Source organism: Martes martes (assembly GCF_963455335.1).
Source record: "Martes martes genome assembly, chromosome: 12".
Taxonomy (NCBI): domain Eukaryota; kingdom Metazoa; phylum Chordata; class Mammalia; order Carnivora; family Mustelidae; genus Martes; species Martes martes.
The window spans coordinates 73,811,887-73,831,967 of NC_137900.1; the positions used below are offsets into that span (position 1 = coordinate 73,811,887).

Here is a 20,081-nt window from a genome sequence, read left to right on the forward strand (position 1 = left end):
ACTTTAAATATTTCTTGGAAAGTATTAGAATATATGGTAACAAAGTATAAAAAGTCTTTTAAGACCAAAATCAGTGAAACAAATTGGTGTTAATACTAAAAATGTTCCCAAGTGTATTGGAAAAACAAATTAATTCTAGTTAACCAATGTATTCACTTACCTCTAATTCATAGCCAGGTTCACACTGATAAATAATTGTGCTTCCAAAGCTGTATTTACTGCCGAACACAAACCCATATTCTGGACTTTCAGGTTTCCCACAAGAGACTGGGCTGCAGGATTCATCAGAAAACGGTGGCTTCCAGGTGCCATCAAGCTAAATAACAAATGACAGATGAGAAGTTACATTTAGGAGTTAATACATATGAATGAAGAAACTTGCAAATACTGGCATAGAAGAATAATCCCCAATATAATGGTCCAAAGAACCTAGAATTTGGTTCTACTTCTGCCGTGTATTATCTGTGGCCTTAAAAACACATATTAAATATTAGATGGGGTTCCTAGTTATTGCTGAACAATCTTAGACATTTCTCAAACACATAAAACAATCATTTTCTTCCTAATAGAATCCTTAGAAAATCAAGAACACCAAGAAGTATGTTTTCATTACGATGAAGAAGGACTAGAAAGTTGACACAAATATTCCATAACTGACACCAACACGTCCTTACATTTCACTTCGCTCCCCTCCTCCCAACCCTACCACAGTCAGAGCTAACATCTTTTTTTTTTTTTAAAGATCTTTCAGTTTATTTGAACTCATTCCAATTGCCATTTTTTTTCTTTTTTTTTTTTTTAAAGATTTTATTTGACAGAGATCACAATTAGTCAGAGAGGCAGGCAGAGAGAGAGGAAGGGAAGCAGGCTCCCTGCCGAGCAGAGAGCCCGATGCGGGGCTGGATCCCAGGACTCTGGGATCATGACCTGAGCCAAAGGCAGAGGCTTTAACCCACTGAGCCACGGAAGTGCCCTCAGAGCTAACATCTTTCAGCATCTTTCTGTTTGGGTGAAAGTGAGGCATACCCAGATGTTTCCCTCTTGAAGACTATTATCCTCTTGTTAATATTTTTCTGTTTCCTTTGAGAAAATACTGCCTGAGCTGGATAACAGTCTAAGACAGGACAATTATTCCACATACGAGGCAGAATTAATTTTACGTATGTGTCTGCCTCATAACTAAGCATTTCTCTAATGTTAGAAATTAAAGTTGTATTTAATTTTTCAATACTGTGAATAATGCTTCAATAAACATATCTTTCTGCATAAATTATACTGGGCATTACTATTAACTTTAAAAAACTATGTAGTATTGGTTTCTTTTGATATATCTGGGATCTGTTTTGGCACATTTTAATGTTTCCTTGTAATGTTAGTTCACTATACCAGAATAATTTGTTTACTAATGATTCCTTTCTCCATGGACTTGTGATGACTCCTTTATCAGGATGTACTTTTGGTTTATTTCTTCCATTCCACTCATTTTCCTGTCTGCTGAATCTACACATCGCACTGATAGGACCTTTGTAATTCTGTAATATGTCCTAATCTCGGGAAGGGCTGGATCTCCTTCATTCTTCAAAATTCACATTGATCTTCTCATCCATTTATATGTTCTATGAAGTACAGAATCATTTAGTTGTATCAAAATAAAATATTTCTAGGCACTGAACTGAATAGTTATGGACAATTTCTACATTTAAACATTTAGAAAGGGTCTAGTCTACCTTTCAGACCAAAATTCAATCCAAGACTCAGTTGTGTGAGGGTGAGGGGTCATACCTTACGTGGAGAAAGTAATGAGGGTTGTCAAAAATAAATTACTGACTCCAAAAACAACAAGAACTCCCCCCCCCCCCGCAAAACATAGTCACCAATACATCAGGGTCCTATAGGGCACATGGAGAAGCACCCAGTTATCTACATACCCAACCTGGAAAAACTCTGGGAAAGCACTGAATTAATTCCCTAAGCATGGTGGGACAAACTTCTTGTAAGCTTATTTCAAACAGCTCAGGGTCTGTGAAAAAGTTGCCCCTAAGACTGCTTCAGTGCTAAATCTAGAAGGGGCCATCTGGAAAGATACCAATTTTGAGAGTGTGGTAACTCTGACAGTCATCTGACCTGCTTCCTGCGATGTTCCTGTTTTTAGGTTTGGTAGCAATGAATCACTGAGTATGCATGATTTATAAATGGAAAACTGGGAAGACTTTGAAATAGTTCTTGAGTCCCTACTGAATGTCAGGCATGCACTAGATGCTTTACAAACATTCAATAATTTAATCCTTCCAATTACAGATTTACAAATAAAGGGGGTGGGGGGAACAGGCTGTCAGAGAACCTGTTAATATCTGAGCTGGAGTTCAAAGGAATGTTGAAGGCAAAGTCATTTCTTTGCCATGCAGCATGTCCTGGCTTTCACCTCCTCACTCTCCCAACTCTAGCAATGGAAGAACATACTGATAACTCATTTTATTTTTCTTTCTCTGGTTTATCTTACAGAAGCTAGGAGAAGGGGATATGCTAGGGATAGCTGCTCTCTATGATGCTGGTCAAGGCATTTCCCCATTCACTCTCTAGTTTCTCATTCTGACCATACAAGACACATATTATTAGACACATTTTTTCAAGTAAGGAAACCGAAGCTCAGACATTTTAAGTGACTTTCTTAAAGTCACTCAAGTAGTAGGTAGCAGAGACAGGATTTGACTCTAAGTTGCTGTCTGTTTCTGCAACCTCTGGTTTTTCTACTAAAACTGGAAACATTTGGTATCAGTCAGGGCTCATCTCCCACACAAGGACACTCTTTACCACATTTATGTGTAGACTTGTGGTTAATTTTCCATGAATATTTTGTTATAGATACCTTAACATTTTATTTCACTTCGGCACTTTTCACCTACTCCTGGCATTTTTGTAGTTTAAAAATGGAGCTATTGAAAAGAAAGATATGTTTTAAAATATTTCTACCACAAAACTCCTCAAATTCTTGACACAGCTGGAAACTTGACTTTTTTTTTCCTTTTCAGGATAGCAAGATACTGCTGTTGACACACACACACATTTAATATATATAAATGAGGTACAGGTACACATTCTAGAACAGAGAATCTTACCTGACACGTTGATATGTTAACTCCCTCATAGATATACCCTTCTGCACATGACACAGAAATTTGCTTATTCACACTGAAATCATCCCCATGAACACGTATATGTGTTATATTTGCTGGAAGAGGGCATTTTTTAGGGCTGCAGGAAATTTTCTCAGGAAACCAATGACCATCTTTCTGACAGGTGAATGTGTCTACATCTGTATCCATCACATACCCTTCCAGACATCTGCAATGGAAAAAGCAAAATAAGCACCTTAAAGAGAGTACAATACCGTTGGTGACTTCTTGGGTTTAAGATGCTGTTACAAAGCTCAGCAGACATTTTATGTGATGTATTGAAACTGATTTGAATGTCAAGGGAATGGGATTGCCATGTTAAAAGACCGACAGAACAATGACAAGCTGATCAGTCCTTTGCTGTCCACGTTAAGGATGAGCCAAGCCTAAAGTTGATTTAAATGGTGCTGACCTTATTTACCCTTGTTGTGGACAATACCAACGTTGAATTCACTTTTATCCTGAAAAGACGTAACAGTTCAAAACATTCTAGACAAAGCACAACATAGACTCAGATACTAGTTAAGAATATAACATAAGTAATATTTACTGAGAATCTACTTTGTGCCAAGCACTGTTGTAAGTCCTTTACATAGGGTATTTCTTTTAATCCTGAGTAGTCGATATTATTATGTAAAAACAGTACTGGTGTTCAAACTCCAATCAGCCTGGCTTCACAGTACCCTATGATTTATAAAATTTGGATTTTTTTTCAGCAAATATTTACATAGCACTTATTAAATTCTAGTCACTGTTCTAAGTGCCCTACAAATATTAATCCATTTAATTCTCATGACAACCCTATGAGTAGGTATGATTATCTTCACTCCCATTTGGCAGATGGTGAAACTGACATCAGAGACACTAAACTTCCCCAGGAAGTGACAGAGCTGAGATTCCGGCCTAGGGACTCTTGTTCTCAAATCCATGCTTTCACTACTATGCTATACTGCCTTTTAAATTAAACCATTTAGCTAATTAACATTTATTAGGTGGATATTTTTTTTAAATTTCACAAATCACCAGGTTAGACAGGAGTCACAGGTTTTGCAAACTTGTAATCTGTTTACTACATGTAAAGATCTGAAACATAATCAACACATGACAAGGCATAACAAATGGGGGAGCTCTTGAGAAGCAGGTGATACTGTGATTTCTCAAGGTATCTCACGCATCAACATCTGAAGACAAAATTGAAAATGTATTTCGAAAACAAGCGATAATTTTTGTTTTTCTCCTCTGTGCATGATCAACTACTCTTCAGCTTTCTTACCATTGATGATACTCCCTTGGGTCTCCTTCTTACTGCAATAAGGAGAGAAAAAAGGTAGGGCTAAAATGTCCACAATAGACATGTTTAAGAAGAGTGACTGAATTATTAAAATCTTAGAATCCAATATGTGAAGGATAATCCATAACTCCTTCACAGATGTGAATAAAATCTAAATTGATTTAGAGGGTTGAGATATCTTAAGGGCATTTATTCCAATAAAAAATTTAATTGCAAATTTATTCCATATTCTCTTAGTTCTTTCTAATAATGCATTATAGATAACATTACAGCAAAAAAAAATCACTATTTGTGCATTAAATAGTTCAGTTTGCTCAAATAGCATAGGTTAGAAGTCTACTTAATTAATCTCCCTATACAGGAGCGCTGGGGTGGCTCAGTGGGTTGGTTAAAGCCTCTGCCTTTGGCTCAGGTCATGATCTCAGGGTCCTGGGATTGAGCCCTCCATTGGGCTCTCTGCTCAGCAGGGAGGCTGCCTACCCCCCGTCTCTGCCTGCCTCTCTGCCTACTTGTGATCTCTGTCTGTCAAATAAATAATACATAAAACCTTTAAAAAATAAGATACCTTCCTATATATACTGGTCAATAAAGGTATCTGCTTTTTTACCTGAATTCTTCAGCTTTTGGCTTATTTCCCCAATATTTGCTTGTATGAATATAACCACACAGTGATATCATAAACTTACCAGCATGATGTTTAAAAGAAAAAAGAGCCTGGTGCCTTAAGAAATACAAAAGCCAGCTAGAGAATCTCACTGTTTCATGAAGGCCAGCAGAATATGATATTCATGACAATTATATGAGGGACTATAAGCTGAAAATGTAGACGTTTATTTTTTGTAGCCAATGGATTTCTAAACAGTTATGAATACAGTAAGGCCAAGTGTGAAAAGCTTCAGTTTTTGGAGAGCAGTCCAGAGACGGTATTTTCCCAATTAGCTTACTTTTTGACCTAGCGCTTTTAATTAATTAATTTATTTTTAAAGATTTTTTATTTATTTATTTGACAGACAGAGATCACAAGTAGGCAGAGAGGCAGGCAGAGAGAGGGGGGAAGCAGGCTCCCTGATGAGCAGAGAGACCGATGTGGGGCTCGATCTCAGGACCCTGAGATCATGACCTGAGCCGAAGGCAGAGGCTTAACCCACTGAGCCACCCACGTGCCCCTAGCGCTTTTTATTTTACAATCCTCTTGTTTGCACCCTTTGAAGACTCTAGAGCCATGGACTTACCTGAGTTTCACTTTACTTTCAAAAGTGTGTGCCTCTCCAGTGGCCACTGCATTGGCGACAGATGGCGGGGGTCCACAGGACAAGGGCTCACAGACTGGATAAGGCTCGCTCCATGTCCCTTTCTCTGTACAAACCAGATCCGAACTGCCTTGTATGATGTACCCAGATCTGCAGTTGTAAGTTACCACATTTTCCTCGGAAGAGCCGCTCTCACTGATGAATGCATTGGGTATCGTTGGGAGAGAACCACAAGAAGCGTGCTCACAGTACGGGAAGCCAGAGCTCCACTGGCCATTGGCTTCACAGGTGATTTCAGAAATTCCATGGAGCTTGAAGCCTTTGAAGCACTGAATCTGGGCTGCCCTTCCACAGCCAAAATCTGTCCCATTGACAGCTCCGTTCTGAATCACCGGCGTGGAACACCTGCAAGGCAGGCAGGAAGGCGGGCTGCCACTCCAGGAGCCATTGGAGAGGCACCTTCTTGAAGGACTCCCATGGAGCTTATAACCAGGAAAGCACTGATACTGTATATGCCCCCCGTGATAAAAGGAGAAGCCGTTAGAAAAGCCATGGGGAGGATCTTCCGGAGGGCCACAGTTGACTGGTTTACAGAAAGGGAACTCTGCGTCCCAGTTGCCATCAGACTGACAGGTGAGTTTTGGAGCACCGTGCAACATGTAGCCATCCTGACAGTGGAACGCCACTTCCTTTCCAAAGCCATAGTCCAGGCCATCCATCACTCCATTTGCCACCTGTGGTGGGGTGGCACATCTGACAGGCACACAGATGGGAGTGGTTCCACTCCAACTTCCATTGGCAAGACAAACACGACTCCTGGCTCCCTCAAGTAAGAACCCTACATTGCAAGTATACTCAACCTCTTTTTGGAATGTATGTTCATTTCCTTTCACCTGGCCATTGGCTGAGACTGGCGGTGACCCACAGTCCACGGGAACGCATGCTGGCTCATTCTCATCCCAATTTTTATTTTGTTGGCATGTTCTCCTCTCAGAGCCATTCAACACATACCCAGGATTACACTCATAGTATAACACACTCAGGTATGTGTAGTTGCTTCCTCTGATGGAGCCATTCATAATGGGATTTGGTGCTTTGCACGAAATGGCCTCACACCTTGGGGAAGCACCACTCCATTCTTTATTCTGTAGACAAAACCTTATGTCGGGGCCCAGCAGAACATGTCCAGGCTTGCAGCTATACTGTACAGCATTGCCCATGGTCATCTCTGCAAAATGCAAAAAGCCATTTTCAGGAGCAACGGGCAAGTCACATTCAATGGAAATGCAGGATGGTGCACTGCCATTCCAAGTGCCATCTTCCTGGCATATCAGCATAGGGCTCCCTAGAAGTTCATATCCTGGATTACAGGTGTATGAAACAATGGTGCCATACAGAAAGCTTGCAGAATGTGGAGTAGGAGATCCTTTGGAGCTTTCCCCAGCTTTAGCTCCTGCTGTCAGATGGTAAAGAGGGTGGGGAGTCACATATGGAACTTCCATCATATCTTCTTCTTCTACAAAAGATTCCTGACCATCTTTGACCTTAGTACATTCTCCGAAATCAATATGAGGCGGGAGACCACAGTCTATGGGTACACATGTTGGTATGAAGCTTGACCATCCTGACTCTTCACAGGTCTGCATGGCATGACCAGCTACCTGGAACCCAGGTAAGCAGCTGTAGATGATCATGGCCCCATAGCTGTAATCTGCGCCTTCTACGAAACCATTTTCGATGGGTTGTGGGGGATTACAGTGGATGGCACTGCATGACGGGACACCCATATCCCAATCACCTGTCTCTAAACAAGTCAAGGATTTGGGACCTTCTAGCCTGAAGCCTCGGTCACAGGAGTATGTAATGGTTTGCCCGTAGTGTAGGTTTGTGTAGGAGAATTTGCCATTTGCAATCTCCTTGGGCACTGGGCACTCGATGGGTTTGCAGGTGGGTTTCCCCCCAAGCCAGTGACCATTTTCTCCACAAAGGATGGTAGTATTTCCCACCAACTCAAAGCCGGGCTTGCAGGTATAGAGAGCTGTGCTGAGATAGGCAAGACCTTGTACATCGATGATGCCATTGAGAATTTCCTCAGGGTGAGGACATTCCACAGGGATACATTCTGGCAGTGGAGAGCTCCAGGTACCATCGGCTTGGCAGGAGGTGGTAGGATCCCCTCTCAGGAAAAATCCATCTACGCAAGAATACTTGACAGTACTTCCAAAATGAAGAGCAGACGAAGGAGCGGGGACACCAAAGGAAATGAGGGGAGGTGGGAGGCAAAGAACCATCTTACAAACAGGAAAAGAATCATTCCATCGCTGCGACGGCAAGCACTTCAGGACAGAGGGGCCCTGAAGGGCATGTCCTTCTTTACAAGAAAATATCACCACTCCTACTTCAGTAGCTGACTCCTTCAGGACGAGCTGGTTTTCCAAGAGGGGAGGCTCTGGGCACTTGGCAGGCACACACTTCTGGTTTGGCTTCTTATTCCATTTGCCAGATTTCTGGCACGTCCAAGAATTATCACCAATAAGCTCATAACCTTCATTACAGAGAAACTGAACCTTGGACCCTACTTCAAAATTTTCTCCTTTCACGTAGCCATTCTGGATCGGGGGAGGTTTCCCACAGTTGAGAGGGATGCATGACAGAGGGGATTCACTGTGCCAGTGGCGATTGGCTTGGCAGACAAATATGGGACTTCCAACTGACTTATAGCCTGGATTACACCGATATCTCGCTTCACTCTCAAAGGTCCTGCCAGTTGTATGCTGTATAATAGGGAGAAAACAATTGAATCTAACATGTATAATAAATAATTAACTAAAGACATTGAACAATAATACAAAAAAAAAAAAAAACCGACGTGCCTATGTTAAGACGAATCAGTTAAGACATAAGCAAATAAGGACTTAATGCTTTTTTTCATTAGGTCTGTTCTATTTTAGTAAGTGAAAAGGACAGGTCAAATTTGGTAATCCCTATTGCAGAAATGTTTACCATAGGGCTGAGTTATCATAAGTAAAAAATCAATAGTTTTAAATTGATGATTTGGTAGACTACTACTAAAAATTATAAATTACTTACTAAGTTCAAAAAAATCTTGCTCACGAAAGCAATGCTCTAGTTTTGTTGCTTTAACCACAGAGAAGGAAGTATACACATACAACCTACATTATTTGTTAATATTGTCAAAAAAAGCATATAAAATATTTTTCATGGATATATTCCAAAGAGTACAAAGTTTTGTGTTCATTCTTAACATACTCTTAAAAACTGCTTCTCTAAAGATGGGAAATTAAAAAGCAATATCTTATCTTTCAAACAAAAAATTAATTTTCATGAACTCAATATTTAAATATATAAGGGACTAATAACAGGTCATTTTTAGGCAGTACCACACATGAATTAGTCATGAAAACTTTAAAAAGAGTATCATGGTAAAGCCTAGCTTGTATGCTATATAGTGAACTTCTTGTTCTAGTGGACATAATTTTTTTTTAAAATTTCTTTCTTGGGTACCCCACACACATGGAAGCGCCATGCCATCATAGACCTCATCTGTGCTGTTAAATACCAGCTCTCCAGTGCTTACCTGGCACCTACTAGGAGCTCCAGAGATATTTGCTAAATGAACAAATGAAGAAAGTCTCCTCATCTACATATACCCTCTTCCAGTGGATATGGTACCTCAGAGCAGAGGTGTTAAACAGAAGGTGTTTACTATCATTTAGAATATAAAGGAGAAAAGGTATGACGTATGTGTGGGTTTTTACATAATATTTAATTAGAATATTTTCTCTTTAAAATAGCCCTTGTGGGGTGCCTGGGTGGCTCAGTGGGTTAAAGCCTCTGCCTTCGGCTCAGGTCATGATCTCAGGGTCCTGGAATTGAGCCCCACATCAGGCTCTCTGCTCAGCAGGGAGCATGCTTCCCTCTTTCTTTCTGCCTGCCTCTCTGCCTACTTGTGATCTGTCAAGTAAATAAATAAAATCTTAAAAAAAATAAATAAAATAGCCCTTGATTTGGGGAACTAGACTAGGCACATATTAATGTGAGAGGAGAACAGGTGTGGATCTGAGAGAACTCTTTATGTCCTGATGAAACTACCTTTAAGTCCGCTGAAAGAAAATTGTAATAACTGCATTATAGTGAACAGATGATTCACCCCATCTTTGGTCTAAAAATCAGAAATGATACCAGGTTTCTCTAAGTTCCAGGAGACCTTGATTTCTACAAAATATACATTCACCTTAGAATAATTTCTTCTATAAAGGAAAACAATATTGTATTAAAATTGGTTTATTCTACCTTTGTAGTTAGGGCTAAGGTATTGCTACAAAGCACTTCAAATAGCACTTCTATATGCCAGCAGAAGGTAGAAAGCTCTATATTAAAAGGATCACTCATTTCTATCAACTTCCCTCCAATATTCACTACCTATAGGTCTAGCCACTTCTGTTTTTCAACAGTTAATCTGTCCAGTGTCCTGCTTCTAATCCCAGGTTAGCCACAGAAGGCCGGCGGTCAGTGATGAAAGCCATGGACCACTCGCTCATTAGTCTCTTACCTCTAGAAAGCCATTCTCAACCTTGGGCGGTTCATTGCAAGCCACAGGGTGGCATGTGGGTATGGGGCTACTCCACTGTCCTGTGGCCTCGCAGGTGCTCTTCTTCTCCCCTTTGATGTAGAACCCTTTGTTGCAGCTGTAAGCCACCATGGCCCCAAAACTGTAGTTTGATCCACTTGCATAGCCATTCATGATGCTTGGCGGCTCTCCACACCGCACGGGGATGCACTGGATGGACATGGGGGAAGGGTTCCACTGCCCACCTCTCAAACACTCAATCTTCGCCGAGGTGTTCAGTACAAAACCTTCTGTGCATTTAAAGCTCACAACGGACCCTGCTGCAAATTTTGCTTTGCTCACAGATTCTAAGATGCTATAAGAAACAGATGGGGGCTTTTCACAGAAATGAGCTATACAACGGGGCATGGCCTGACCTTCTGGGGGAACCCATTTGCCCTGGGCATTGCAAAGGAGTTGGGAATTGTCTGCCAGGCTGTAACCATCTGAGCAATAGTAGAAGGCAATGTCTCCAAATAACCGATGGGCAGTCTCCGGAGAGGCGTGTTCCACGTTGGGGGGCTCATCGCAGGAGACAGCCAGACACTGCTGGTTACTTCCATTCCACTTGCCATTGGTCAGGCATTCAATGGTGTCAGGACCAGCAAGGGTATAGCTATGAGAATGGGAGGAAGGGAACAATAACTAAGCATAATATTCGAGAAAAGGTGTTTGTGCCTTTGTAATTCTGTTTTTAGTTTTTTACTCTTTGCAACAATGACTATTTTTAGTTGTTATTCTTTAAAATAATATTTATTAAGATGGAGGTATAAGAAGGAGAACTCTACAGGCTCGTCTCATCCCTCAAACACAGCTAGAAAATTATCAAATCAATCTGAATACCCAAGAAATTGACCTGAGGGGACAGAGCAAACTGTACAACTAGAGGGAGAGAAGAGGCCACAACAAGGAAGTGCAGAGACATGGTGTGCGGGAGAAATGAATGGCAGGTGCTGTGGAGGAGAGGGAGCCCTGGTCTCAAAGGTGAGAGAAAAAGGAATGTTCAGGGGAATTGACACAGAGAACACTTCCCCACAGCCATTTGCTGGGAAAATGAGAGGGGCTGATTTTCACGAGTTTTTGCAACCAGTGGGGCTTGAAGACCAAAGTTTTAAAGGTTGGTAGTCTTGGCCGATAGGGAGAACTGAGGCACTGCCCTACTCCTGGAGGGAAGACAAGCAAGCAGCCTGGGGTGGGGTGGGGGGTGGGTGGGCAGACAGCCATTTTAGGAATGCCTAGGTCACATGGGGAGACTGTTTGCTCTTCTTAGAGAGCATCTGCGAGAGGTGGCATTTGCAGAGTTGTCTCTCAAGGGACAAAAGAGCTGGCGGGTGCCTTTCTCCCTCCCTCTCCATCCCCCCCCCCCCCCCCGCAAGCATAAACGCAGAGACACTTGCTATTAACATCACAGCACCAACACTGGCTGCCTGACCTGCTTACACCAGGTCCCAATCTAAAACTCCTGTGCTCTGCTGGGACTGCTCTTCTTGGACAAATGTGCCTCAGTCCCAGCGTGGAGGACCCTTCCCGACAAGACCAGCAGAAACCCCTGTCCATGCCTTGTCTCCCAGCCAGAGTTCTACAAGGCTTCAGTTCTAGTAGAAATAGTATTAGGTCTCATTTAACAAGCAGAGCAGAGCACACCTACTTAAAACTTGCTACAGGATCAAACCCCACTCACTGCAGGCAAGGAGAACCTCTGCAGACAAGTGGCCTGAAGGAGAGAGCAGCCCAAACACAGTAGCAGAGGGCACACAGCACGCACCAGACACAATCCCTGAGGCATCGGGCCCTGGACACTACATGACCACTTCTTCAAAAAGTCATTACTCTCAAAAGTAGGACATGTAACAGGTTTCTCTAACACACAGAAAAAGACAGAGACTTAGACAAAATGCCAAGATGGAGGAATTCATCCCAAATGAAGCAACAAGATAAGGTCACGGGTCAGATTTCTAACTGAAACAAATATAAGTAATATGCCTGATGGAAAATGTAAAGCAACAATCATAAGGATACTCACTGGGCTCGAGAGAAGAATGGAAGACTTCAGGGAGGCCCTTACCACAGAGATGAAAGAGGTAAAAAAAATCAATCTGTCAGAAATGAAAAATGTAATAACTGAGATTGGAAACAGACTGGATGTAAGGAACACAAGGCTGGAAGAAGCTGAGGTACAAATTAGTGACATAGAAGATAAAATTATGGAAAACAAAGAAGCAGAATAAGAGAAAGAATTATGGATCATGAGAATAGACTTAGAGAACTCAGTGACGCCATCAAATGTAATTACATTCATGTCATAAGAGTTCCAGAAGAAGAAGAGAGAGAAAAGAGGGCAGGAAATTTGAGGAAATAATAGCTGAAAACTTCCCTAATCTGGGGAAGGAAACAGACATCCAGATCCAGGAGGCACAGAGAACTCCCATCAAAATCAACAAAAGCAGGCCAACATCAAGACATATTGTAATTAAATTTGCAAAATATATAATAAAGAAAAAATCCTACAGCAGCAAGACAGAAATAGTCCCTAACTTACAAGGGAAGACCTATAAGGCCAACTGCAGATCTCTCAACAGAAAGTTGACAAGCCAGAAAAGAGTGGCATGACATTCAATGTGCTAAACGATAAAACTCTACAGACAAGAATACTCTATCCAATGACAGCAAGTCTATTATTCAGAATAGAAGGAGAGATAAAGAGTTCCCAAGACAAACAAAAACTAAAGGAGTCTGTGACCACTAAATCACCCATGCAAGAAATATTAAAGGGGGACCCTTTGAGTGGAAAGGAAAGACCAAAAGTGACAAAGACAAGAAAGGAACAGGGAAATTTTCCAGAAACAATGACAAAGTAAGTAATAAAATGGCACTAAATACAGATCTATCAATAATTACTCTGAATGTAGGTGGATTAAATGCTCCAATCAAAAGACAGAATGTCAGAATAGATAAGAAAACAAGACCCATCTATATGCTGCCTACAAGACAGTCATTTTAGACCTAAAGACACCTATAGATTGAAAGTGAGGGGATGGAGAAACAGTTGTCATTTATCGTGCAAATGGATGTCAAAAGAAAGCCAGAGTAGCTACACTTATATCAGACAAACCATATTTTAAATCAAAGACTGTAACAAGAGATGAAGGGCACTATATCATTATAAGGGGGACTATCCAATAAGAAGATCTAACAAATGTAAACATGGAAGCATCTAAATACATAAAACAGTTAATGACAAACATAAAGGAACTAATTGATAATGATACAGTAATTGTAGGGGACTTTAACACTCCACTTACCTCAATGGACAGATCATCTAAATAGAAAATCAACAAGGAAACAATGGCTTTGGATGACACACTGGAACAAATGGATTTAACAGATATAGTCAGAACATTCTATCCTAAACCAGCAGGATACATTCTTTTTAAGGGCGCATGGAACATTCTCTAGAATAGATCACATATTAGGCCACAAAACAAGCTTCAACAAATTCGAAAAGATTGAAGTCATACCATGCATCTTTTCTGACCACCATGCTATAAAAATGTAAGCCAATCACAAGAAAAAATCTGGAAAAACCACAAATCCACAGAGTTTAAACAACATGCTACCAGACAATGAATGTGGTCAACTAGAAAATAAAAGAAGAAATTAAAAAATACAGGGAAACAAATGAAAGTGAAGACACATTGGTTCAAAACTGCGGGATACAGCAGAAGTGGTGGTCCTAAGAGGGAAGTTTCTAGCAGCACAGGACTACTCAAGAAGCAAGAAAAATCTCACATAAACAACCTAACCTTACACCTAAAGGATCTAGAAAAAGAACAAACAAAACCTAAAAACATCAGAAGGAAGGGAATAATAGAGATTAGAGCAGAACTAAATGATATAGAAACAACAAAAAAAAAACAACACACTAGAACAGATCAATGAAGCCATAAGCTGGTTCTTTGTAAAAATCAGTAAAGTTGATAAACCCCTAGCCAGACTTAGCAAAAAGAAATGAGAAAGGACTCAAATAAATAAAATCACAAATGAGAGAAGAGAAATAACAACCAACACCACAGAAATACAAATAATTATAAGAGAATACTATGAAAAACTACATGCCTACAAATTAGACAACCTGGAAGAAATGGTAAATTCCTAGAAACATATAAATTACCAACACTGAAATGGGAGGAAATAGAAAACTTGAACAGATAATCAGCCAAGTAGATGAATCAATAATCCAAAAACTCCCAACAAACAAAAGTCCAGGACCAGATGGCTTCACAGGTGAATTCTACCAGACATTTAAAGAAGAATTAATACCTGTTCTTCTCTAACGATTCCAAAACATAGGAAAATAAGGAAAACTTCCAAATTCATTCTATGAACCCAGCATTACCATGATACCAAAACCAGACAGACTCCACAAAAAAGAGAACTATAGGCCAATATCCCTGATGAACATGGATGCAAAAATTCTCAATAAAATACTAGGAAATTGAGTCCAACAGTACATTAAAAGAATCGTTCACCACAATCAATGTGAATTTATTCCTGGGCTGCAAGGGTGATTCAATATTTACAAATCATTCAATGTGATACAGCACATTAATAAAACAAAGGATAAGAAGCTGGAGGCATCACAATTCTAGACTTCAAGTTATATTACAAAGCTGTAGTCATGAAAACAGTATGGTCCTGGCCCAAAAATAGACACATAGGTCAATGGAACAGAACAGAAAACTGAAAACTTAAACCCATAATTATGTGGTCAGTTAATCTTTCATGAAGCAGGAAAGAATACACAATGGAAAAATAGACAGTCTCTTCAGCAAAGGGTGTTGGGAAAACTGGAGAGCAACAGGCAAAAGAATGAAACTGGACCACTTCTTAAACGATACACGAAAATAAATTTACAATGGATTAAAGACCTAAATGTGAGATCTGAAACCATAAAATTCCTAGAGGAAAACATAGGCAGTGTTCTTTTTGACATCAGCCATAGTAATATTTTTCTAGGTAGGTCCCCTTGGGCAAGAGAAACAAAAGCAAAAATAAACTATTGGGACTACATCAAAATAAAAAAAGCTTCTGCATAGTGAAGGAAACATCAGCAAAACTAAAAGGCAACCTATGAAATGGAAGAAGATATTTGCAAGTGGATATCCAATAAAGGGTTAGTATCCAAAATATATAAAGAACTTATATGAATCAATACCCTCCAAAAAATAATTCAATTAAAAATGGGCAGAAGACATAAATAGACATTTTCCCAAAGAAGACAGGTAGATGGCCAGATACATGAAAAAAAGCTCAACATCACTCATCATCAGGGAAATACAAATCAAAACTACAATGAGATATCATCTCACACCTGTCAGAAGAGCTAAAACAAAAACAAAAAAAAAAAAAAACAAAGGAAACAACAAGTATTGGTGAGTACGTGGAGAGTAAGGAACACTCTTGCACTGTTGGTGGAAAGGCAAACTGGTACAGTCACTCTGGAATATAGTATAGAGTTTCCTCAAAGAGTTAAAAATAGAACTATTCTATGATCCAGCAATTAGACTACTGTGTATTTACCCAATGGAATATTAATTTGAAAGGATACATTCACCCTGATATATATAGCACCATCGTCAACAATAGCCAAATTACTGAAAGAGCCCAAATGTCTACAAACCGATGAATCGATAAAGAAGATGTGGTGCATACATACACAGTGGAATATTACTCAGCCATTAAAAGGAAGGAAATCTTGCCATTTGTGGTGACATGGATGGAACTAGAGTACTATGCTAAGTGAAATAAGTCAGAGAAAGACAAATACCATGATTTCACTCACATGTAGAATTTAAGAAGCAAAACAAATGAATACAGGGGAGGGGAAAAAAGAGATGAAAACCAAGAAACAGACCCTTAACTATAGAGAACAAACTGATGGTTACCAGAGGGGAGGTGGGCGGGGGATGGGTTGACTACACGATGGGGATTAAGGAGTGCACTTGTGATGAGCAGCAGGTATTGTATGTAAATGTTAAATCATTAAATTCTACACCTGAAACTAAATTTACACTGTATGTTAACTAACTGGAATTTAAATAAAAACTTGGAAAGAAAAGAAAATATTTACTGCTTGAATACTGAGCTTACTGATCAAATAAACTTCCTTCAAGAAATAGAAATACATCTTGATATTAAGAGTAATGCTTATTTAGAAAGGGAAGTGAATTTAAAATTTTTGCTATTTAAGGACCTCTAAAAATTGTTGCACATTTCCTTAAAAATAAGAATGACTCAGCTTAAATTTAGAACATCATCTGTCTATAGATGGTTTTAGTTGGTTGATTTTATCACTAGTCCTTGAAACAAAAGCACTAATGAACCATATGTAGCCCACACATAACTCATGTACTTACTTATATTCAATGAAATTTAAAGCAGTGATTGTAATTTTAGTCTCCAGAGTTTCCTAAACCCTTATCCAACCAAGTGTTAGCATTTCGAGCTGTGTTCTGCATATGGCTCTGCTATTCAACCAGTATGAATCAATTTTGCTTAATAACTCTCAGTCTTTCTTTGTGCTTTGAGCAGATATCTTCCCACAGAAGGTGACAGATTGATGACTTGCAAAAATCTGAGATTATTCTCAAGTGCTCTCTCAATGAAGGAGAACAAAATATTACGATATGTAGTATTAGAATAATTACCTGTGAGTCATTTTTAACTTGCTTCTCGCTTTCTTACTGAAGAGAAAGATGACAGAATTTTAAAGGAATGTCTAACACCTGAGCCGTCTGTCATTTTGATACTAATGAAGGATAAGGGGACGAAAATAATCAGGCACCTAATTTAATCCTGTTTAGACATATTAATTTCTTCATTTTACAGATGAGTGAATGGCGGTTCCACAGGCTAAAAACCCAGTCTGGAGTCACACAGTTGCAAGCAGCTGAGTTAAAAAATTGCATTTGATTTACAAGAGTCCAGCACTTACCCTTTTCCATGATGTTGTTGCCCCCTCTCCCTTTCTCTTTTCAAAAAGAGAAAAGGTAGATCATAATTTGCGGGTGTCCTGTGGAAACTCCATTGCAGTGTCACCTAGTACAAATTATCTGATCCATCTTTCAGCAAAGATTTTTTTTTAAAGATTTTATTTATTTATTTGAGAGAGAGAGAGAATGAGAACGAGTGAGCCCGAGAGGGGGAAGTTCTGAGGGAGAAGCAGACCCCCTGCTGAGCAGGGAGTCCAGTGCAGGACTCGATCTTGGAACTCCAGGATCATGACCTGAGCTGAAGGCAGTCGCTCAACCAACTGAGCCATCCAGGCGCCCTCAGCAAAGATTCATTAGTCATCAGTTAGCAAGCACATTCCTCCTGAGGTCCCTTTTAGTTTTATAAGGGATCTGCTATGATAGTGAGGTTGGAGAGTGTCCCCCTCACTGGCCAGATTCATGAAATCTATAGGAAGCAGAAAGATAGAGGAGAAAATGGTAGAACATCAGCAGAGATGTATGCATCCACCTTACCTAGGGCCACTTATCCTGCTAGGGACAGAAGTGGTCTTGAAATCCTCATAGATATCCCTGACAACACTGTGCAGCCTCTAATTAGGGTCTGCTACAATTCACTGTTATGGATAAACTCTGCTCTTCCTATTGGAATTCAAATTTAGTAAGTTTTTAGATGGCTTCTGTCTAGGAGGATATAGGAAGGTATATAAAGACAATATGCTAAAAGCATGATTTTATTATTAAAATATCCATTATCCTAGGTCTGAGTGCCCAGATTCTACTGCTCCTGTGTAGAATGTGCTCTGAGTAGAAGTTCCATTTATAAAGACATCTGATGTTCTGTATTTTTATAGCACAATTTACATCCTCTGCACACTTTGAACCATGCATCATTATTTTCATGGGTCTCTTGATGATGCTAGCATATTTCATTAGTGGAAGTTCACAGACACCACCTGAGACATCCCTGATTTATTAGGATCCATTGTGCCATCTATAAAATGCTCCCTTTATTTCACGGGCCTGGCTACTTCGAGGTAGAAGCATCTGCTTCCAGTTCCTTATTCTTCAAAGCCTCTTAAGGATGCAAAAATTGTGTATAGTAACTTGGCAGCCCTTCAGTAGGTCTCTGACCCCTGATCTTAAAGAAAATCTCCACCAACTACTCTTCCCTAATGAAAAATCACAGCAAAGCTCTTCTGTAAAATAATGGACGATTACCACTAAATACATCTATTATGAATAAATGAATTTAAAGAATGCATTTTCATCACTACCCATAATTTCTTAGACCCTGCACTGTCTCTTCCTCTGACCTAAGATCTTGACTTTTCTTTATGACGCCCAATCAACATTTAGTCTTTCATTAAATAATTCTCAAGGACGATGCTATGGGCTAGAGCCACTTCCTTAGTGTACAATGCAATGCTCATGCATTTGCTTGTTTACACACCTGTGTCCATCCTGCACTCCTTACCCCATCCATTGCCTGGTGCATTGCAGGCCCTTTCACACCTACAACAGTTGCTTAAAGGATAAAAGCTTAATTCTACCTCGAGAATGGAAAGGCTTCCCTATGGAAATGGCTTTTGAGACGAGTCATGAGAGAAGAGCAGAAAAGGAATCATTTGGGAATGAGGGGTAACATGAACCAAGAGCTTGCAGTCTGGTATGGCTGGGGCATTCTGAGAACTTACGAATAGTTGGGAACGGCATCTGAACACCAGAACAAGGAAGTGGTGATCACTAGGATTTTGTGTGTTTTGACACTTCGTGACACTATTTCCCGCCAATAGGAAAGACTTTGGAATTCTACTGAAATTAAGTTGAATGAGTCAACAGAGGCATTCTGAAAGGGTGACTGCGTTTCTAGAAATTCATTTATCTAGAGAGAGAAGAAGAGAAATGAAAGAGTTACCTCTGTACGTGTGTGTATGTCACGCCATGCAGCGTTTTTCTCTCCGCCATATTCTAACATGCATGTATCAGTGTACATTCAACTTTGTGCACCACAATTGAAAATGGACGACAGACCTACCGGAGTAGGCTCAGAATAATTCTGGGAGGAACAGACCCAGGATCACGTTCGTTTATGAGAAAGAAGTGCAGACTGGAGGCTGAGCCGGCTGAAATGCCAGTCTCCCTGCACCAACGTGAGTGATCACCTCTCAGTCAGGAGACGTGTGAAGCCTCCCACTTAGTTCTACTGATCCGTTTGTAGGAGAACCTCAGGACCAAGCTACAAACACGTAAACGGCCGGCATCTCACGGGTGCGGAGAGATGTACACAGAGGGGTTTCAAGAGGTGGAAGCAGAGCCAGTACTTGAGACTAGATACAATGCTCAGTAAGATGGGGGTTGAGGTTTACTAAAAATAACTCTCTTCCAAAACACATCAGTTAGTCTTTTTTTTTTTTTAAAGATTTTATTTATTTATTTGACAGACAGAGATCACAAGTAGGCAGAGAGGCAGACACAGAGAGAGGAAAGGAAGCAGGCCCTCTGCAGGGCAGAGAGCCTGATGCGGGGCTCGATCCCAGGACCCTGGGATCATGACCTGAGCCGAAGGCAGAGGCTTTAACCCACTGAGCCACCCAGGTGCCCCCATCAGTTAGTCTTTGAAGATGCTCAAGAAGTATATATATTCCAAATCACAAAAAGTGAGGAATTGTGAGCTATCACCTAGATTGAACTAGGACTGGTCTCTGATCCAACTGCTGCATTATT

At 40.2% G+C, this 20,081-nt stretch overlaps 1 protein-coding gene across 1 annotated transcript in view; it reads right to left on the bottom strand.

Moving 5' to 3' along the window:
* Positions 1-20,081, bottom strand: part of SVEP1 (sushi, von Willebrand factor type A, EGF and pentraxin domain containing 1) — a gene marked incomplete at both ends in the record, with an annotated part of 180,617 nt that overhangs the window by 25,429 nt on the left and 135,107 nt on the right. Inside the window, 4 exons of the mRNA XM_080820303.1 lie at positions 161-316; positions 3,117-3,342; positions 5,697-8,488; positions 10,288-10,960. Of these exons, the coding sequence (XP_080676429.1) occupies positions 161-316; positions 3,117-3,342; positions 5,697-8,488; positions 10,288-10,960 (3,847 nt within the window). The remainder of the gene's footprint in view (positions 1-160; positions 317-3,116; positions 3,343-5,696; positions 8,489-10,287; positions 10,961-20,081) is intronic.